General features: G+C 29.3%; 1 protein-coding gene across 1 annotated transcript in view; it reads right to left on the bottom strand.

Annotated features, from left to right (window-relative positions):
- LOC101234531 (vacuolar protein sorting-associated protein 16 homolog) overlaps positions 1 to 23,945 on the bottom strand; it is an 81,900-nt gene that overhangs the window by 13,929 nt on the left and 44,026 nt on the right. Inside the window, exons 16-19 of the mRNA XM_065811044.1 lie at positions 11,655 to 11,763; positions 3,646 to 3,743; positions 3,299 to 3,481; positions 1,980 to 2,246 (exon numbers count right to left, since the gene is read on the bottom strand). Coding sequence (XP_065667116.1) covers positions 1,980 to 2,246; positions 3,299 to 3,481; positions 3,646 to 3,743; positions 11,655 to 11,763 — 657 coding nt within the window. The remainder of the gene's footprint in view (positions 1 to 1,979; positions 2,247 to 3,298; positions 3,482 to 3,645; positions 3,744 to 11,654; positions 11,764 to 23,945) is intronic.

Raw genomic sequence — 23,945 nt, 5'->3', positions numbered from 1 at the left:
CATAAGCTATAAGCTATTTAATAACCTTTACTTAATGTTTAAACTTTCTTAATTTCTTGTTTACATAAGAGAACAAAAATTTTGAAATGTGCTTTGCATTGATGACCAAATACCACTCTTATGATCTGAAAAAGAGGCTTGAACACTGTGTACCATATCTTGTTGTCAAAAATCCAAATGTTTTAACAAACTCATGTTTTTAATAAATAAAAGGATTTCAGAGAAAAACTAATCCATTTTTTGTTTAGAAACTATATCTGAAAAAGTTTGAAAAGGCCTCTAAAATGTCTGTGAAAGTTTAAAATTTAAAATTTTTACATTACTGAACTCATAGTTAAAACTACAAGTTCAGTAAATCATTCTTCAGTTTTAATACAAATTTAATTGGTTTATAGATAACACTACACCGTCTGTGAGACTTTTTCTAATTTGAATTTTTTACCATTTTTACCAATTTTTGCCTGTGGTAAGTTTTGATTCTTTCGAAAAATGTTGAACAAAACTTTGTTTTTCAAAAAAAAACTCTAAAAGTTCACAAGAAAAAGAGTAAAATAACTAAGTTCAGTCATTTTTGAATTTGACCAATTGTGGCACATGGTGAAAAAGGGCATTCACTTTTAGTGATGGAGGTTGGGAGTTTGACATAGTTGTCCCAGAATTTGGAAATTTTTGATTCAAAGTCTGATGCTTTGACAGCTGAGTTTCAAAGCATGATACCTCTAAAAAGTGAAAGTAATTGGATGAAGAGACTGGCCTGAATGAAGAAGGTAGCATCAGTAAGCTCCTGCAATTTCAAAAGCTTCATGCAATCAATCGCATTGAAGTGCCTGATATGGTAAGGTTGTAGTCGAATATGCAGGGCTGATGGACATTCCTTAGAGCCAGACCAAAGATCAACCAGATTTTTCAACAGATGACCCACAATGCTCAGCAATAAATGTAGTTTTATTGGAAGAATAGCTTCTAACACAAGATTTGGTTCAGAGCACAATTTTTTTGAACTTTGATGAGATCAAAACAGACTTTACCTTAGCCTTTGTGTCTGGAGTGCCTGAAACACTATTGTCTATGAGCATATTTCAAGACAATGTCATGTATTGATTGACACTGGTAGTTTTTTATGTGACAACAATCTGACAGTTTTCTGAACTGGAATGTGAAGTTTCATCTTGAATCATTTGGGTGAATCTTACTTTCAGAAATGATCCTCATCGATCAATTTAAGGTTTCAAAACAGCAGAATGTTTCTTACTGCAACGAATACTTCACTGAGCTTGCTGAAATCATGGCAGTGTACAACCTGGCTCATAAGATTGTTTTCACTGAGCTTGTAACTGTGAAATACTCATTCAGCTTTTGACCTGCTTCTGAAAACTTTTGTTGAAAATTCTGACAGGGTTCAACAGATTCAATGCAGTTCCTAGCTTTCGCACCCTATTGGTAAAAAAAACCCAGTTTTTTGCTGAACCTGCAACATGTTGTGAGTTGTCAAAGATTCTTTGTTGCTGAAGTTGCTGTGAACCTTAAAATACTGTTTAAAAAAATGTATGTTCTAGAAGGTACAAATATTAAATAATTCACAGGAACCAATTCCTAAATTTCAAGAGGATACAAACTGTACTCCTACAGTCTTCTTTTATTTTTGCTGAGTTTAGCATTTTGACTATTGGTAGCATTATTTGTAAGTCAAGTCTTGGTTATTCCTATAATATCAACTTTTGTTGTTAATGTTGTTAATAGATAACTCATATAACTTATCAGAGTTTTTTACTTAGACAGTAGTACTTTTACTTTTTTCAAAATTTTTTCAACCTTTTTTGCTTTTTTTACTTTGTTAATTAATTTTATCTTTATTATTCCTTTATAAACTTATTTCTTTTTATCTATTGTTTGCAATCTCATAATAGCAAAAAGGCGCTAAATAATGTTGGTGTAAAATGTTCAATTTCTTAAATAATCAAAAAATTTACAAAATAAACCTCATATCCTATTGGAGACTTTTTGGATTTAGAAAACCTTTCAAGCTCATCCCAATTTCGGGTAAAACCTAAAACTTCAATCTTTGTCCACCAATACCGTGAATCAGGGATGGAAAAATCTTTTCGAAGTTGCTCAGCCTGTTTGTTCAACCCTTGGTTGAGTAATTGATAGAGTGTATCAGTGACTGAAAGATTAACAAATTTTTTTTTTAGTTGGTCTTGCAGTTTACTTTGAAACTCAAGTAGTTTAACACTTTCCTCAATAGCCTAAAAAATTTTTGAGTACACACATTAATTAAATCTAAAATATATAACATTATATTGTATATATAGTTGATATATGTAAGACATGTGACCTGTTCTAGCAAAAGGGGGGTTTTGTCACAAATTACCTGTAAATTATCAAAAAAAATTTAATTTTTGTATTTTGAAAAAATTGATAAAAATATATGAACTTTTTAAAAAAAGTGTCTATTTAACACGTTTATTATTTTTCATGAAAAATTTAACTAATTTATGTAGCAAAGTAAACAATAATTAGAATTTAAGTTAATTTCTACCTTTTATTTAAAAAGTATGTTTCGAGTGCTCTTTAATAAAGACATCCCAAATGTATTATAAGACTCTACTTGATGTCCTGTAACATTTTGAACAAAAATTGTTACAATAAACATGCCTCGCTAAGGACTTTTTACAGCATATGAATGATAAGCTTCACTTGCTTTTTTCTTAGTTTTGCATTCTTAGATAATTTATATATCTTCAAACCCTCAAAAAAAAAAAAAATTTATTATTTGATTCACAAAATGCTATAACTATGAAACAAATTAATGAAAACTTTTTTTTTTTTGGTCAAAAAACATCATTTTGCTAGAGCAGGTTACATATATAAAATAAATATATGTAATAATAATATAATATATTTAATAAATAAATATAACATACTAAATAAATATTTAACATTAAATTTGTAAATTACTAGAACCGTTTATAAAAAAAATTAAAATAAACTTTTTTTGATAAATCTCTTTCCAGATAAATATATTTTCACACCTTGACTCTTCACACTTAATGCATGAACAGTTGTACAATGTATACTACAACTACTATTACACCTAGTGCTACTACTACCACTACAAATACCACTATGAATACCACTACGACTACTACTGCTGCTACTGCTACTGCTATTGCTACTGCTACTACTACAACTACTACTACACAAAAAATTTATTTTCAATATCTGTTACTACTGATTATTTAAACTAATATTTTTAGTATTTTAAGGCTAATAATTTTATACAGCACATTTAACCTACCTGAGAAGAAAATAACCAACCACCTCTATCAAAAGATTCTTTAGCTTTCCATAGTAATTTAATTCTTGCATCTAGCATATTTTCTAAGAAACTGTCTTGCACAAATACATTTCCACTATATTGAAACATGTCTTCTTGATAATATATGTCTTTAAGTAAGTGATGATCATCATTCTTGCAATGCTACAGCAAACAGCACAATAAAATTTATATCTTTAAAAAAAAAGGAAATCCAACAAATGATTTTACTCAAAATAATAAAAAATATAAAAGAACAATGATACACAGATTAGCAGCCAAAATTTTTTTTGACTAAATTGACACTTAATCAAAAAATTAAATATTGCCTTTATGAACAAACTCAAAGCCAATGGGAATGTTCTAATCTTCATTAAAAATTCACCGGATTGCAAGTTTTTTTTCATTTTGTTTGTTACATCGTGCACTAAAAAAATTAAATAAAGATTGTTTTACTTCTTACAATCTTTTAGTGTAATAACAATAAAAACAATTTTTTTAGTATTTAATTTATAGTGTTCAGCGCAACCATTGATTTATAGTATTCAGTGCAACCATTGATTTATAGTGTTCAGTGCAACCATTGATTTATAGTGTTCAGTGTAGTGAACGGAAACTTTCGGCTTCGGCCGAAATTTCGGCCGAAACCGAAATTTCTGCTTCAACAGTTTTTTTACTTTTCCTGTTTCGGCCGAAATTTCGGTTCAAACCGCAACCGAAATGAACCGAAACTTTTAAAAGATTTTTTTTAAGTTTTAATATAGAGTGGGATCATGACGATTTCCTAATTGTAATCGTTTGTTAGTAAATCAATTTTTAATTATAACAATTGTAAAAATTTTAATTGAAATCACGTTACATAATAGTTTTAAGTTACTATTCTCAAATCATTCTTAAAATAAATTAACATTTAAGTAAAGCAACCCAAACCAATAGTTTCATCAAAAGTTTCTCAGTGCTAAATTTTACAATGGAAAATAATCGATAAAAAACTGGTTTATGGAATCATTTTACCGTGACAGTAAGTGATTTCAAATACGGAACTTGCAATTTGAAAATATCTCGTGGATCGCACGATCCAAAACTTCAATCACTTAGCGGACTTTCATCACATTTAAGAAGTGGTTTACTCTGAAAAATCTCTTAACTGAAAAAGCAATACAACTACTAGCAGTCCTATAAATCTCAAAAATTGATTCAAACTTTAAAGAAGGTCTGAAGTTTCTTGTGCGACCGTGGCGCAGTGGTTAGAGCGCTTGCCTTTTAAGCAGGAGATCCAGGCTCAAAACGAGCTTCGGATATATTTTTGCGTCACGGTAATGAAGGAGGCGTGAACTTCCTGGTTAAATGCATTTCCGCGGTGCTCTGTGACAAGACCTATAGGTCTTCTTGGGGCACCTAAATAACAAAAAAAAAAAAAATTTCATAGATTTATATTAGAAAACAACATTAAAAGCAAAGCTTGGTTTGGCAAAAGTAGCAAAGAGATTCTTTAGACCACCAACATCTGCCGAAGTTACAAGGTTGTTTTTAACTGCTGGAGAAATTCTTTCAAATGAAAGAAACAGACTTTTGCCAGAAAACATGAAAAAATATGTATTTCGCAGAGAAAATACTTCAATTATTACCTTTAATTATTGAAATGTCTTGACATATTAAAGTTTTTATCAAACTATATTACATGGTGATTGGCTAGATATATGTAAAATAGTTTCTTTTGCTTTAATTCGGTGATCATAAAAGGTTCAGGGATTTTAAACATTCACTTTCAAATTTCGGCCGAAATTTCGGTTTCGGTTTCAGCCGAAATTTCGGTTTCGGTTTCGGCTACGGCTTCACTGAACCGAAATTTCGGTTTCGGTTTCGGCTCAAATTTCGGTTTTGGTCGATCACTAGTTCAGTGTAACCATTGATTTATAGTGTTCAGCGTAACTATTGATTTATAGTCTTCAATAGTTACACTATTGATTTATAGTGTTTAGTGCATCCATTGATTTTAGTAAGCTTTTTGTTGAACCTTTAAACTTCAGGAGGATTAAAATGCTAACTTGTATGTATTTGTATATATTTATTACCTAAATTTATATAAGCTAGGGTTATTATCCAAACAAAGTAGAATTTTTTAACCTTTTAAAAAAATCATTTATAAAAATATTGAGTTACTATAACAAAAGTTTGTATAACCTTCGATATAAAGTATAAACTTCTAACTTGGCAATAAGTAAATCATGAAGAATTAAATCATATGCCTTTGACAAATCCATAAATATTGAACCAACAGCACCTCCTTTATCCAAACACTTTTAAGTTAATTAAAAAGCACATGGGTTGTACCTTCTCCAAAATCCATACAAAGCCTTTGTTAAGGCTTGACAAAAACCCGTATTTGCTCATAAATAACTATTTCAATGACAAGCTGTGCTGGTAGAATACTTATTGGCAATATTTAGACTTATCTGTTGGGTCATTTTTTTTAAACATGGAATAACATCACCCATTTTTTTAAAAGGAAGGGAGATATACTATTGTTTATATAGGAAGTAAGGCTTTTTCTAAAATCCATGACATAGGTCTTTACCACAAAAATTTGAATATCTCAACTAGTCTTCTTCTTGATATTTAAAAAATCAATAATTTTAGTAATATCATAGGAAGTAATTTGATGAAATTTAAAATTTTGAGGATACAATTTATATATTTCTTTTAAATACTTGTAATACTAGGATGGTTTGCATATCTTACGATAGCAGATTCAACAGAATCCTGTACATTGCAAGGAGAAGGCTAATAAATCACACCACTATTTATACAACTCAATGTTGCATTGGAAAAGCATTAAATTATAATCGCCATGAAGTAAAATTTACCAAAACCAAAAAAGTTTAAGGTTTTGAGGAATCAACAAAAAAAGATCAAGAACTTGTATACTTGTGGAGTAAAGTAAATCAAATTCAAACTATTTGTAATCACCATGAATAGGTCTACTTGGATAGATTTGTGACTTCGTATGATGGAAGCTTTGGTTGCGATCCATTTAACAAACACAAAGTTAAATTAAAAAGTATTTTCTTTAAAATTGACTTTTATAAATTATTATTTAATTAATTTTTCAAAAGATAATGGCTTATTTAATGTTTTATCATTGTGTTACTTTTTAGAATCTATCAGAGTAATCAGCTTGGATGTTGCGAAGGAGTTTGATTTAATACTTGGTCATAAACTTTGTACAGAATGTCTAAAAATGTTGCATTTAAAAAAATAACAAAAAAAATTATGGAAGCAATTCATGTCAACATAAAGATAATGATTTTAATGAGACTAACATTTAAAAAAAAAACTTTGATTCAAACATTAATAACTTTTAAAACTAGTAGCTCATAAAGACATGGTCAGCTTTGCAAAAAGAAAAATGAACAAAATCCAAACTGCTAACCAAAAGAAAATAGCAACTGTTTTGGAAGTTTCTCCAGATTTAATTAAAGATGAACCAAAAACAAAAGAGCTGTGTTGCAAAAGTAAACACAGCTAAAACTTGGACTCTTGGATCAAACTTTGCTTTAATTAATGGAATTAATTAAAGCAAAGTTTGATGTTTCTTCAAAATCAGAAAAACTTAATTTACTGACTTTTGGTTCCTGAGAGTTGGAACATTAATCATACATAAAATTATTTTTCTGCTTCACTAAGAATGATAAAAGCTGCAAGGTATTTGAAACAAATGTATGGCATAATGGCACAATCATCTAAAAAAGAAGGAAGATCTATTAGTGATAAAGTAAAAAATCAAGTCCATGAATTTTACCAATCAGATGAATACTCTCGAATGTGTCCAGGTGTGAAACAGTATGTCTCAATCCAAGTTGATGGTAAAAGACAACATTTTCAAACAAGACTTATATTAGTTAATATAAAAGAACTTTATTTAGAGTGCATTAAAATTTACGTTGACGTCAAGATTAAGTTTTCTAAGTTTTTGTGAACTTGTGGTGTATTTCTTTTGGAGGTGCTTCAGGTCTCCATTCAGTATGTGTTTGTGAGTACCACCAAAATGCAAATAGCATTAAAAATACCAGTTATTTTATACTATAAAGACCTCTTGACATTAGTTGCATGTGACTTAACAAATCGAGATTGCATGCTGCACAGTTGCGATAACTGCCCAGATACCAACACACTAAAAGAGTATCTTACTGCTTTATTTGATAAGCACAGCTTGGAAGAAATCACCTTTAATCAGTGGCAAAAAGCCAACAAAAAACATGATATAGTTCCACTAACTCTTCCAGTGGATTATTTTAATGAAAAAGCTTGTCAACAAATAGACCAATTAAGAGATCATCATTATATAGCCAAAAATCAAGCAGCATATTTGCAGCATCTAAAAATAGCATTACCAAGTAATCAAATTTTAGCATTACTAGACTTTGCTGAAAATTACAGTTTTTTAATTCAAGATGCAGTACAAGGTTTCCATTGGAACAACAGTCAAACAACATTGCATCCTTTTGTTATTTACTATATGGAAGAAAATATAATAAAATGTAAAAGTGTTTGTACTATTTCTGATCATTTACAACACAATAAAAAGCATTGTTTCATTTATGAAGTAATCAAACATTTAAAAGAGTTGATGCCTTACTTTAACCACTGCATTTATTTTAGTGATGGTGCAGGTTCACAATATAAAAACATATCTAACTTATGTCACCATGAACTAGATCATAAAGAATCTGCAGAATGGCACTTTTTTGCCACATCCATGGAAAGAGTGCTTGTGATGGCATTGGGGGTTCTGTCAAAAGACTTGTAGCTAGGGCCAGTTTACAATCACTAACAGATCCTATCAATTCACCTGAAAAAATGTATGATTGGTGTAGACAAAATATTAAAGGAATACATTTTCAATACATTTCAAATGATGCAATTGTATTACATTGCATAAAGTTTAAATTAGAAGAATGTTATGCTACTTGTTCAACAATTCCAGGAACAAGAAACCACCATTGTTTTATATCACAATCGTTATCTACTTTACAGATGAGACAGGTGTCATTTGACAATATGTATACTAATGTAAATATTTCTAAAATGCATCATATGGTTCCACTTGCTTCTCTTTCACCAGGAATTAATATGTGTTTATGAAGCAAAATGGTTTTTAGGCAATATTGTGGAAATATCTAAGGAAAATCAAGATGTTCTTATCAAGTTCATGAAGCAGTCTATTTTGTTAAACACTTTTACTTGGCCACATAAAAAAGATATTTGCTGTGTTCCAATAACGCACGCTTTATGCAAAATTTCAACTTTAAAAGTTGAAATTTTGCATAAAGCGTGTCAACAACTGGTAGATGCTATGAACTAAAATATTACATTTGTGCAATAGCATAAGTAACATAATTAAATAACTGTAATAAACGTAGCAAAATTATTATAAATTTGATTTATTAGTTTTAAACATAGTTTTTTAGCAAAAATTTATTTGAAAGATTGAATGTTTATATTGATTGTTTATTAGATAATATTTTTTATTACATAATCAACTTGTGCATTGTGTTGACAAGTCAAATAACATATATGTAGGGATTGCAATCCTGGGATCCCGGACATTTTTGGGTCCCGAAAATCCCGGAATTCTAAACACAAAATCCCGGGATTTTCAGGATTATAGCAGGATTGAACTAATTAAATTATTTTGTAAAACAAAATGTTCAAAGTTGGTAACTATACTGAATTATAACGAGTTATATAATGCTGCTTTGCAGGTTTATCCTGTTTATGCTTTATCCTTACGATAAATGGAACAAATTTTTGAATAGACCATGGAGTTTGGGAGTTTATCATTGAAAAAAGTTTCACAAACACAAATTAAGGCAGGTTTGTTTGACTATTGTATAAAAAACAATCGTTAAGTTTGTTGGCAAGACTTCTATTCCACTGACAAGCATCGAACCTGAGCGGGCATTTTCTGCAGCTGGGTATTTGGGAAGTAAAATAAGGAGTAGGCTAAATGACCAAACCTTAAATGCTCTACTAATCGTCCGGGCATATTTTCAGACAAAAAAAGAAAGTTTGTAAATAAAATATGCATTTAATATGAATTGTTTTTTTGTTTTACATTTATTATTTAGCTACCATTTATTTATAAATATAAAATAAAGATTTTCTTTAATTTTTGTCTCTCAATATTAACAAACAACTTATTATGTTATTTTTTACAAAGTAGCTTGTTGCTACAGCAGCTACATCGGTAGCCAAATTTAAGAAAATTTATGTTTACAAATTTATTTTGAAATTTTGATTGTTTAGTTACTTTAGTCAAATACACTTTAAATGTTCAAATGTTATTTCCATATCCAATTATTTGATGAAGGTTATTCTGTAAAGTCTGTAATCTTAAAACATAATATGGAAGGTACCGTATATATATTTCTGCATTATTTTAAGATCTTTATATACACCTGCTGCCTGTTACACAATTAAAACAATTTAAGGCACCATAAAAAATTAATTTAAGTCATTAAGGCATAATGAAATTAAATAAAAAATTGATAACATCAAAAAGTATATTCATATATGCAGTATTAGGTTCTGTTTTTTAGCAAATATCTCACATTATATAAAATCCCGAGATCCCGGGATATTTTTTACTTCAATCCCGAAATCCCGGGATCGTAATTCATGCCCCGGATTGCAATCCCTACATATATGTTATTATATTAACTTGGTATAAGTTGTAATCTAAATTTGAACATGATAATCCAATAAGACAAATTAATAGGGAGGGGTGGAATAATAAGTGTATTGGAAAAATATTACAAAATTTATAGTCATGGTATTAAATATTAGGTAAATTAGACTAGAAAGTCATTTTTTCATTTTAATCTAATAGGCTTCTTATAAGTTTTATATGTAGTCTTTTTACTGTCTGACATTTAAAACTAAATTTCACAGTTTTTATATGTGTATGTTTAGTAGTGTGTTTGGGGATTAAGGCACTTCATACATCAGACATAAAACCAGACACGCCGTGTAATGAGAAGTGCCCAATTACAAATTTTTTCTAAGTTCTGGGCAAAAATGTGCATGTTAAAAAGTAAATGGTTGGGAGAGGGGGGAGGGTGGAAAGGGCAGGTAAGAACTAGGGCTATTTAAAAACTGAGTTTAATTCAAGCCTAATTAAAGACTTATTTCTAGTACTTATTATGAAATACTTTTAAATTCATACATACTTTGTATTAGAATATATAATACAAACTAAAGTACAACAATAACTTTATTTTTATTGTTTTTAATGCATTTTGGGCAATTTTCATTGTTCTGATTTTATAACTTCCCCATGAGTACCCACTATTTTTTTTTCTGAAATCACTGTAATAAAGACTATTAAATTAAAAGAAAAAAAAAGTATTATTAAAACCAGTGTTGATCCTTGGTTACCGGTGGTTTGAAGTGGAGGCACATTTTCCTAAGTTTTAGTCGCAGCCATTTTTAGAAGTCTATAATTTTTTACTAATTTGTAATTTTTTTAAATTTATCAGTAAATTTTCAAAAATTTGGAAGCTAACCATATATAGAAACTAAAAAAATGTCTTTAATTTCTTAAATTGCAGACTTTGTATATCAACTCATCAAAAATCAACTTGTTATATTTGCAAACAAATTTTTAGCTTTTTTAGGTAGCCATTATGGAAAAAATGTGACATTTAATAATTCAATGTCAAAATTTATTATTAGAACTAGAAGGTTTTTTGAAATTTTGTTTTTAAAATATAGAGCTTCAAAGTATGAATAAAACATGTTTTTGCTACTGAAGTTTTAATTTTTGGAAAAATCGGAAATTTCAAATGACCGTATCTTATGAACCTTATTTAAATGACCGTACCTTATGAACAACGAAAGATTTTATGCTGAAATTTTCAGGAATTGCTTTTCTCATTGATATTAACAAACCCACTAAGTTTTATCAAAATCTGAGGGGGTCCATGTTGGACTTTGGTCCAGTTGGCATGGAATGACTCATATATGTATGCGTATATACAAAAAATATGTATATATTCTAACACATATGTATATATATATATATACATATATATACATATATATATATATATATATATATATATATATATATATATATATATATATATATATATATATATATATATATGTATATATATATATATATATATATATATATATATATATATATATATATATATATATATATATATATATATATATGTATATATGTAAGTATATATACATATTTATTATTAATTATAGTATTAAAAATAAAACATCAATCAAACATACAATAATTAAAAAAGAAAAATACCAAGCTCTGTGTCATAGCTATACACTGCTTTCTGCAAAGCCTGTTCATATTTTTTCATTTCTATTAGTAAAGGAACTTGTTTGTCGGCTTTCACTTCATAATCTAAAAGCTAATTATAAATAAATTTGATGTAAATTTTTTCGATAGAAACTCACCTAAACTATAAAGAGCTTTTTTATAAAAATGAAGTTGGGTAATAGGATTTTTATGGAACTTTTAGATTTTATATATATATATATGTATATATATATATATATATATATATATATATATATATATATATATATATATATATATATATATATACATATATATATATGTATATGTATATGTGTATATGTGTATATGTGTATATGTATATATGTATATATGTATATATTTATATATTTATATATTTATATATTTATATATTTATATATTTATATATGTATATATGTATATATGTATACATATATACATGTATATATGTATGTATATATGTATGTATGCATGTATGTATATGTGTGTATATATATAATTATTATTATTAGTCATTTCAGAAAAAAAAACTAAAAATTTAAGACCATAATTCAAAGGGTTGCAAGTTTAGGGTTGCAAAAATTTAAGATCATAAAAATAAAAATTTAAGACCATAATTCAAGGGTTGCAAGTAAAGTTATTGTAACTTGAAGTTTCATAAAACTTTTATGTCTTGAAATTTCATAAAATTAACTTTTATATATATATATATATATATATATATATATATATATATATATATATATATATATATATATATATATATATATATATATATATATATATAAATTAGTAGAAAATCACTTAAGAAAATTTTTTTTTAATAAATAAGACTCATCAGAAAAAGTTTTTTTAATGAGTCTTTATTGATGAAACAGTGTAAAATAAAAAAAATTTTGTTAAGTGATTTTCTACAAATTTATAATTGCTCTGTTCTTTTAAGAACATTGAGCACTCTATTTTGTAGAATAAATTTTAAAGTTGTTTAAATATACATATTTATTTATATATATATATATATATATATATATATATATATATATATATATATATATATATATATATATATATATATATATATATATATATATATATATATATATATATATATATATATATATATATATATATATATATATATATATATAGTCATTCTAAAATAATTAATCAATACTACATAAATAATAAATTCTAGTATTTGGGTAACATTTTTAGTATAAGTTTAGTAAAATTAGTAGCTTTTAAAAGCTACTAAATTTACTAAACTTATACTAAAAATGCAAAAGAATCTTTGGTGGATCAAGAGCACTTTGAGGAATTTGTTTTACTGGTTCCTCAAAGTGCTGCACATGTTTTTGATGAAATGGCAATTCTGCAACAGTTTGCTAACATTAAACTCAAAACTTTTGGAGATATTTCAGAATTTGTTTTAAATCTAATTCCGGAAGGATCCAAAATATATTTTGTGACAGACAAATACCAACCTGCCTCAATAAAATCATTCGAACATGCTCAAAGAAGTCAATCAAGAAGTCTGTTTCATGTCCTGCTGCCTTGTAGGATACGCCTTTTTAGGCAAAGGCTAGGAGATGCCAACTGTGACTTAAAACACCCCCTGCCATGGGGCTCTTGGTTGAGTAAAGGCTGGATGGTGTCTTGATAAAAATACTCATCTTGGGCAGTTGATGAATGCACCCGGCTACTGACTTGTAGAAGGCCTCCTAGGCAAGACTTAAGGGGTAAACAGATTTTATCTGTTGACCAGCCTCGCACTCCTTCTTCATCTATTAGGCTGGCGCAGATGTATTTTTAATATATTGTTTCCAGTTTAGGATGCTGAATGCTGGATCTTTGACTCAATGCATGGGTTTTGCTTGTGTCTCTGTTTTTATGACTAGGCAATTCATTCTATTATCTCCTAATGAGGGTACAGCTCTAAAACTCAATTTTATAGTTCTGAGGCCGGCTGGTAGTCAGGTTACCCGAACTCTGTGGTAGCTCTCATAGAGGCTGATTCCATCAACAGCTGAAAAATATCAAAGTATTAACAGTGCCATGTTGCGCATGGATGGCGTCCCTGTTTGTACTTTTGGTGTGCATTGTGGAGGCCACATTTGGAGCCCTTTGTTACGGCTTAGGGTTTATAAGTAGTAATGAAGCAATTGCTTGGGCTATTAAACGGTGTTCTGAGTACTATCTATGCTTTGAGTCAAGTTCTTCAATCTAATTTAAAAATGAATAAAGTACCAAAAACTATAAAACACAAAAAACCATCATCATCACCAAGTTCTCTAAACGTATCATTCACTAATATTCGTGGTCTTCGAAGTAATTTTTCTTCTGTTGAGTCTTATCTCTTGCAAAGTTCACCAGACTTACTTGCTCTTTGTGAGATTAATTTGAGTTCAGCTGTCTTATCTTGTGATCTTAGTGTTGATGGTCATCTTCCTTTAATTCGTAAAGACTCCAATAGTCACATGCTTGGCCTGGGCATTTACATTCGTAAGAATTCACCCATTTGTTGTGAAATTAGGTTCGAATCCACAGACTATTCTTTCATGTGCTTTCGTTTAGCACCACTTCACTCTATTGCCTTTCTCTTTGTTCTATATCGCTCTCCTTCATCTCAAGACTGCACTCTTTTTGATGTTATTTCTGATCATATTGACCAAGCCCTCTCTCTTTATCCATCAGCTAATATAGTTGTTGTCGGTGACTTTAATGCTCACCACTCTGAATGGCTTGACTCTAGTGTCAGTGATTCTGCAGGCATTAAAGCCCACAACTTTTGCCTTTTTCAATCCCTAACTCAAATAGTCAACTTTCCAACTCGCTTTCCTGACAACCAGAATCATTTACCTTCTCTACTCGACTTATGTCTTGTTTCTGATCCTAGTCAGTGCTCAGTTTCTCCACATTCACCTTAAGGGGCTTCTGATCACAGTTTGATCTCTCTAAAACTAATATCTCATTCTTCTTCATCACTGTCAACAAATGTGCTTCATACATAACTTCGTGGATTCAGGCAGGCATGGAATCTTTTGTTCCCTTTTGACGATTCCAGGACAAGCTGCGATTGTCAATCGAAACCACTTCCATATTTATCAGCAAAACAATTCTCCAGAAAACAGACGTCTGTTTATTACTGCGAGAAACAATTGTAAAAAGGTTTTGTCTAACGCCAAAACCTGCTATTCTCAGGTCATGAAATCTCGTATCTCATCTCAAAAACTAGGCTCTCGTGACTTCTGGATAATCAAAACTGAATTGTTTGCTAAAAACCTTTCATCAATATAGTGGAATCGCAATATTGGCTATATCAAGTAAAACGCAACTAGTGGAATCATCTCTTGTTTCCACTAGTTGCGTTCTACTTGATATAGCCAACAAACAGGTTGATCCATTGCTTGACATTCATATCACTCCAGCTTCTGTATCTAAAGTGACTTCCTGCCTAGACTCTTCTACAGCTTGTGGCCCGGACAACATACCTGTTGAAGTCTTGCAGAAGTGTTCTCCAGAGCTGTCGTCTATACTCTCAAAACTATTTAACAAGTGCTTATCAGAGTCTTGTTTTCCAGCCTGCTGGAAAGCGGCATCTGTTATCCCTATCTTCAATAATTCTGGAGAGCGATCTGATTCGTCTAACTACCGTCCCATAAGTCTTCTTCCTATCATAAGCAAGGTTTTTGAATCTTTAATTAACAAACACTTAAATAACACTCTAATAGCTTACTTTCTGACCATCAATATGGATTTCGATCTTCTCGTTCTACAGCTGATTTGCTAACAGTAATAACTGATAGGTTTTATCGTGCATTAGATAAAGGTGGAGAGGTTTCATTTTGAAATGTCAAGATCATCGCTCTTGACATTTCAAAGCTTTTGATAAAGTTTGGCATGTTGGTCTTCTCCATAAGCTTTCTTCTTATGGTGTATCCGACAACATCTTTAAGATTATTGAATCCTTCCTTTCCAATTGTAGTATAAAAGTTGTCCTCGATATACAGCACTCTTCTTTTTATTCTGTAACTTCAGGGGTTCCTCAAGGTTCTATCCTTGGCCCAATACTCTTTTTAATTTACATTAACGACCTTCCAGACATTCTCACATCTAAGGTGGCATTATTTGCTGATGATACTACCATTTATTCTTGTTGTTATAAGAAACCAACACCCTCTGATTGCTTGGAGGGGGCATTTGAGCTTGAAAAGGATCTCACTTCTGCTACAGCATGGGGCTCACAGTGGCTGGTGAACTGTAATTCAGATAAAACTCAATTTTTTTCAGCCAATCATTATCGCAATAACTTAGATCTTCCTATATTTATGAACGGTGATGTACTCGATGAGTCATCTACTCTTCATCTTCTAGGATTAACTCTTACTTCCAAACTTTTTTGGAAACCATATATCAAATCAGTTGCAAAATTAGCATCTGCTAAGGTTGCATTTCTTTATTGAGCTCGTCACTTTCTTACTTCGGATTCTATTTTCTATCTCTATAAATCTCAAATCCGGCCTTGCATGGAATATTGTTGCTATATCTTCTTTCATCTTGCTTTCCTGATTTATATAATTTGCAATCTTTTAAGTTGTCAGTCAATCGTTATCTTGCTCTACAATCTTCATCTTTTCTCTTTCAGTAACTTCCAACTTTAATTATTGGCTGCTTGCAGCCTTGTTGGAAGCGAAGATGTTAAAAAAAAAAATATATTCAGTTTTACTTTTACTTTAAAATTTCAATGCGGCACCATCTTAATTTCGATTTATACCATTTATTTATTTAGATATTTTTACTTTTATAAAGATTTATATTGATTTGATATGATTTTGCCTCATTCTTATGAGTATGAGTATGTTCTTGTGGTAGCCTCCCCCTCCTCTCCCAGGTAAAACCATTGCCGCAGCAACAATTTTCACTTAAATTGATACTGATATACAGGAATAAAGCTGCTTGATTGTGTTATACAAGTTTGAGAACATTGTAAATATGTCTAACCAGATTGTCAAAGGTAGCAGGAACTCGTAAACTAAGGATGATAATCTTCCAAGTAATATTATTATAATAAAAATACTTAGTCCTTATCTGTAAAGCAAGTTAATACCAAAAAATGCATTTGACTATTAAAAATTGCTTTAACTCTTCCATATTGTTATAAGATATAAACAATAATAATATAATATAACAATAAGTACAAATAGTAAGTAAATATGTCTAACCAGATTGTCAAAGGTAGCAGGAACTCGTAAACTAAGGATGATAATCTTCCAAGTAATATTATTATAATAAAAATACTTAGTCCTTATCTGTAAAGCAAGTTAATACCAAAAAATGCATTTGACTATTAAAAATTGCTTTAACTCTTCCATATTGTTATAAGATATAAACAATAATAATATAATATAACAATAAGTACAAATAGTAAGTGATCGGGGCCCCGGCCCCGACTAAAAATGAGACTTTTTGCAAACCCGGCCCTGGTCCCGGCAATTTATAGGATTTAGCAGGGGTTGATAGCCGGGGCTAGAAAAAAATTTATAATACTTAATATATTATAATTTTATGCTTACATTTACTATTTATTAAATACTGGCATATATTTATATATTTTTAAACTCTAATTTACATAGAAAATAGAGAATAAGTTAAAATACTAGGAAACGTATAGCTGAAGACTTAAAAAGTTGTAAGTTGTATAAAAAAAGAAAACACAAAGATGGGTAAGAATTATAAGGTTTTATTGATGTTCAAGGAAAAAAACTGGATTAATAAAAGTTTTTATACCATGAAGAAACAGATACAGTAAAAGGATGCAACTTGTTGAATAAAAAGCCAAGCAAAAATGAGTTTTGATTTATTGTTATAGAGATGATTGTTTTTGAGCATTGACCATGATTATATTTGTAGAAAAAGAAAGAAATGCAACCTTACAACAATGGGAGAGTGGCTCAAGCTTGGCAGATAAAGCAGGTCTAACTACATTTACAATGTGCTTTTAGACTTTGCCTGAGAGTAAGAGGCTTGTTATTTATCAATATAGGAATGCCAACAATATTGCAATATTTTTTTACAGTAAATAAATGAGTTTTGTTATCTAAAAAAAATTGTGGATTTTAAATCCAGACTTAAAATCCACAAGCCACTACAAGTCTTAGGCTTTTACAGAAGAGAGATCAAATTAAAAATTGGTTGCTAGTTTAATCAATCAAAAAGTGAAGACTTTTTGTCAATAGAAGAGTAATAGGTTGAGTTGTCAGCAAATAGAGCCAGGTTTCATGAAGATCAATATTGTAGATAAGAAATAATACAGGAGCAAAGATAGAACATTGTTGTACCCTTAAATTTACTTGAAATAAAGAAGAGGGTAGGCCTTCATGAATAACTTTACTACTATAGTTAGAAAGAAATAATTTAATAACCTCAAAACCTTTATATAAAGAAACAAATCACAGAGTGAAGACAAATCATAGGATAGTTAGAGAGGTCAAAGTGTTTTCTACACAGCAAAAAACATAACGTTAAAATAACGGTTACATAATGGTAAACGAAAATTTTGGCGTTATGTTAACCATTATGTTAACTTGAAATTATGTTGAATAATAACTATTTAAGTGTTATAACGCCTAAATCATTAGTATGGCAATAGTAATATATATTTGTAAATTTATGCTTAACCGTTATGTTTAACTGTTATGTTAGATTATTTTATCAGTAAAAAATAGCGCGAATCTAAGGAATCTTTGCAATTTTTGTTTATAAGGTCTTTACTATTTTAGTTTTCTTATTTTATTTTCTCAAGCATTTAAACAACATTTGGGTTGTTAATGATTAGTATTTATATTTATTTATATTATTATTATTATTTAGTAATTATTGATAATATTAATAATAAATATATATACACATATAGATATTATATTTCAATTATTAAATATATATTTAATAATGCTGCTAATTCGGCTATTTTCTTGGTCCCTTGGAGGCTTCAAGATATTGGGAGTTCACTGTATTTGTATGTTGCTTAATAATGTTCTTTACTTCTATTTATTTAATACTTACTATTTGTTATATATTACTATTCTTAAAATTAATTTTATTTTATATTGCAAGTGTTAAATAATGTTAAATATACTATTTGTATAATTTAAGTTTTCTAAGTAATAATAACTGCATTACTGATTTCTACAATAATTAATAGTTCAAAATGATAAAGGCTTGTTGATATTGTTGTCAAGTATCTTGGTGAAAGAAGAATTTTTCTTTCTAGTAATAGCAAAATTGCAGACTTTTTAACTAATGGTAAGCTTATTTTTTAATGCACAATTTCTGTTTATTCAATCTTCATTTTTTTTAATCAATCTTCAAGTTCTTCACAGTTCATTTTTGTCTTCATAATATTCAAAATATTACATATGCCAAAAACAATGGTTGAGCTATTTAATTTAAAATTATAAATTTTTAGCTTCTAAGAAGTTTGGTGACAGTGATATAAGTGGCATCATGTGGAATGGATGTGAAGTTGATTCTGAAACATTTGCTGCCATTTTAAATGAACAAAATCTGGAAGTGGAAGTTGTATCCTTAGCAAAATATAATGAGCTCAGCAGTTTTATTTAAAGTTTAAAGGGTTTTCTGCTGTTAAAGCTGTTTTTTCTGCTGTAGATAGTCACTCTGATCCTGTTTCATTCGATTTTCACAACCAACAATCCATTATTCCTCATTTTTCAACTGAATCTACATTATACCAAGACTCCAATTATGAAGATGTACTTGAGGATTTAGATGTGTCTTCAAAATCTCAAAATTCAAGTTTATTATCAACTGCTGGACAAGTTGCTGAACCACCAAAATCAAGTGCTGAACCACCTGCATCTCAAAAAGTAATTTCATCTTGTTCTAATTGTAGTTTTCAACAAGTAAACAATACGTAATGATATCACATCTTAAATTTAACATGGCAAGGAAGGTTCAGCTGTATGTGAAAACTGTTTTTCAAAATTTAAAAGTGTTAAAGGTTTTAAATTTCACAATAAAAACTGTTTTGCTCCTATTGATACTGAAATTAAATTTTCAATTTTTGAATGAGAATAGAAAAGATCAACTTGCTGCATTAGCTCTTCATTTGTGAGGAAAATATCGATGCTCTGAAAATGTGGTCAATATTATTTTTTCAAACTTGCAAAATATTTTTAATAATAAATCACAAAACGAAGAGATTTCTACAATTTGTTAACAACTATCAACAGAATATCTTAGAACAAGATATTTTCAAACTGCTTTTAAAATGCCACAAATTCAGTTAGTATCCAAAAATAGTTTACATGGATGTTTTATTCCATTTAAAGAAATACTTCAGTTTATTTTTACATCAAATGATTATGATAAGTTTCTAGAGTATTCTTCAGAAATATCTATCTCATTGTATTCAGATGATTTAGGTGTAACTAATCCAATAGGCAAATCTAGAGGAAAATATAAGTTGTAGGTTTATATTTTCAGTTGTTAAACATTCCGCAATGCTGTTTAAGTAAATCTTTCTCAATATTCCGTTTAGCAATAACTAGTTCTAAATCTGTTAAGGTAAAAGGCTTTATGAAATCTCTTCTTCTTGACTTGATACCTCTAAATGAACTATCATTGATTGATTGCTCAGCTTTAATTAATACTAACGGTAAAAAATTCGTCGTAAAGTTAAAACACTTTATTGGCGATTCATTAACTTGCAATGCAATTGCTGGTTTTAAAGAGGGTTTTAGCAAGAAAGTTGTGAGGTGCTGTAGAGTGTGTAATTCGACCAGGTCAGAAATGTTAGTTTATAATAAACATTCTCAGTGTAGAGTAAGGAGTTTAGAGAAACACAAGATGAGAGTCAAAGAACTAGATAATCCTAGTCTTCCCAGAGTTGAACGTTTAAAATGGTCAAAACTATATGGCGTTCAATCTAACAGTAGTTTATCTGAAATTAAGGAATTTGATGTGACAGAGCAAGTTCTTTTTGATCCAATGCATGATTTGTTAGAAGGTGTAATACCTTTGCAGATAGAACTTTACTTGAATCATGGGGTTTTGAAAGGTTTTTTTACAATAGATAGCTTGAATGATTTTGTAAAATTTTTTTAATACCTGATAGACAGTGAAAAACCACCTGTAATAGTAGATTTGGTTATTAAGGGGAAATTTGGCAGTGCTCAAGTTCTTTCTATTTGTCATGTTTTACCAATTTTTTTGCGAAGTATCACTATTAAATGTCATTTCTTGTGTCTTGTTAAGCTGCTGTGTATTCTTCAAATGTGTCTCTCCAGTTACCACTGAGGCTTACTTCATCTCTTTAGAAGAAGCAATTGCAGCCCATCATACTCTTTTTATGAATTTATATCCAGATAAGTTTATACCAAAGCTTCATTTTCTTATTCATTATCCTCAGCAATCCAGACAATTTGGTCCACTACGATACAACATGTGTATGGCGAGAGGAAACACCAAGTAATAAAAAGTATTAGGCATTTTAACTTCAAAAATATGCCTTATAGTGCTATGAAGAGTATGGTTTTAAACACTATTGCATCTTTTTATAATTCTTTTGGAGAAATTAGTAATGGAGTTCTTTGTGAATTGAATCAAGTTACTTTAAAAAAAAATATTGTTACCTGCATTCAGATTAATGGTATTAAATATTGTCCTGAATTGTCTTTATAGTTTCATGATGGTTTTCAATTTTCTGCTTATATTATTAAAGAAATACAAGTAAAAGGAGAGAAAACAGTATTTATTACCTCACAGTTTCAGTGCCTTACTTACAATGTGTTACGAGGTTTTTTTAATGATGTTGAGGACAACAGAATTCCTTTTAAAACTATTGCAGCTGAAGGCTTAGCTTTTCCTTGGCCAGCATTTTATTTTAAAGAAGGGGATATTTCCTAATGTTGTACCCTCAGCATTGCCAATCTTTATCATATAGTTAAATTGAAAGAAAACTAATTTTATAAAAAGTTTATATTATTTGCAATAAATATGGTTGCTTTAGTCTAATTTGTTTAATTTATTTTGTCAACTTTCAGTGGTGTACACTGGATTTTTAGTTGTTTGAGTTTTGACACTTACAGGCATTGTGCAAACTCCAAACTTTTGTATGTTTATGCTTATATCAAAAAAGAATGTTTTGCAAAGAATTGGGGTGATTGGAGCTTCGAAAAAAAAAAAACCCAATTTTTGGGCCCACCCAGCCCTTAATGTAGGAGCAACGAGTTTATAAAATATTTTCTTTACTACTTTTATCTAAATTCATATTTATCAACAAATTTCAAGTTTCATGCAATAATCTCTTAGTGTTCAGTTTCTATGACCCTGCAATGTATACAGCCCCCTCAAATTGAGGGGGGTTAAAACTTTATATGGTCATAGTTTTTGAAAATTAAGAGATTATTGCATGAAATTTAAATTTGTTTATGAATACAAATTTAGATAAAAATAGTAAAGAAAATATTTTGTAAATTCGTTGCTCCCACGTTAAGGGCTAGGTGGGCCCAAAAATTGGGGGTTTTTTGTTCCCAAGCTCCAATCACCCCAATTCTTTGCAAAACATTCTTTTTTGATATAAGCATAAACATACAAAAGTTTGGAGTTTACACAATGCCTGTAAGTGTCAAAACTCAAACAGCTAAAAATCCAGTGTACACCACTGACTTCTGTAGTTGTAAATGTTTTATTTTGTCAATTTTCACAAGATGAAACTAAATGTTTTTTATTATTCCTGTTATGTTTTTAATATTGACATTAATAATAAATTTTTAGATTAACAGAATCCCTTTTGATGGTGAAATTAAACAAACTCTCATTAATTTTTCTCCACCTCGCATAAAACTTTTTTTGAGCAGCAAGTTTTCTATTGTAGATAAGGTGATATCTAGAGAGCTAATGTCTTGTTTATTAGCTTTTTGTTGTTGGCATGTGCCTAATCATAGTAATATCAAAAACAGAATATTGTTACAAAAAATATTTTTTTGCAAAGTTAAAGTCTACTTGCATTTCTTTATATCCTTCTTACAGCCATAAATGGGTAAGAATCACGTCTTTGATACTATAATTTTTTTTTTGTAATTAAAATTTGTAATATTTATTATTTTAATATAATTTTTGATCTCCTTCCTTTTCCATCGTTTTTATATTTTACTTCAGATTTTCAAATATGCTGCTGCATATATTGATTGTTTGATTCAATTTATTTAATTTTCTAATTTTCTGTTAGGATTTCTTGTTCAAAAAGTTACCTAATAATTATCGACAAAGACAATTTAGTAAATGTCATAGTTTAAAGGTAAAGTGATTTCCTCATTTTTCTGTTGTAAATAGTTCCATCAATAATAGCAGCCGAGCAGTAAATCCAATTTTGTCCGAATCAGTTGTAGATAAAGTCAGCTATTACAAGATGTTGTAGTAAGACTTTTTCTGTGTTTATTAATTTTTGTATAAAAATGATTTCTAATATCAGACATTATAGTCTAGTTAAGTAAACTTAGATGCAAAAAATTTAGAAATATTATAATTAATATTAAGTGTTGTTATTTTATTTTATTAAATATCTATAAAATAAGAATGTATATAACTCTTTCTTTCACCTAGAATGAATTTGATAAGAAAAAGCCATCGCTTTCAACAGTCTATTCTAAAAAGACATCTTTTTAATAACGAGACTTATAGTGTATTTCCAAAAAGAGTTACATATGCTCCTAGATTGATGAAGTGATTCGTTTGTACCCTATTTTTAAAGACTCGCCTCTTAAGATTCAAAAGATGTTGGTTTGAATTTCTCCTGATTCGCAAACCCATACTGAAAGTTTAATGCTGCCCCAAAAATCACTTATTTCTAAGAAGACAACTGATAAGTTGTTTATGAAAGTTGATGTAAGTTTTATTTGTTTTTTTTATTTGGTATTAAGCCAGTTCTATAAAATATAAATTTAAAATTGATTCAAATCCATTTAATGTATTAATAATAGTTTTGTTTTTTATGGTTGCAATACTTATTTTGTATTTATAATATTTTAGTGTGATTCTATACATAAATACTTAAAAGTGCCAAGCTTGTATGGTCCACAAGTTATCTATAATAAAACGGAATATGGAGTAAGGAATCATAGAGGTGTCGAAATGGATGTTCAGCCCTTGATGGCCGTTTATTATTTGCTAGATTTGACATTTCCTTCTTGTTTTGGGCGGCTTCTGGGTTGTTTGCAAGATATTTGTGGCTTTGGACAAGATATTTGTGGCTTT

This window comes from Hydra vulgaris, chromosome 11 (assembly GCF_038396675.1).
Source record: "Hydra vulgaris chromosome 11, alternate assembly HydraT2T_AEP".
NCBI lineage: Eukaryota > Metazoa > Cnidaria > Hydrozoa > Anthoathecata > Hydridae > Hydra > Hydra vulgaris.
Note: the sequence above shows the minus strand (reverse complement) of the source record. Positions and strands in the feature narration are given on the sequence as shown.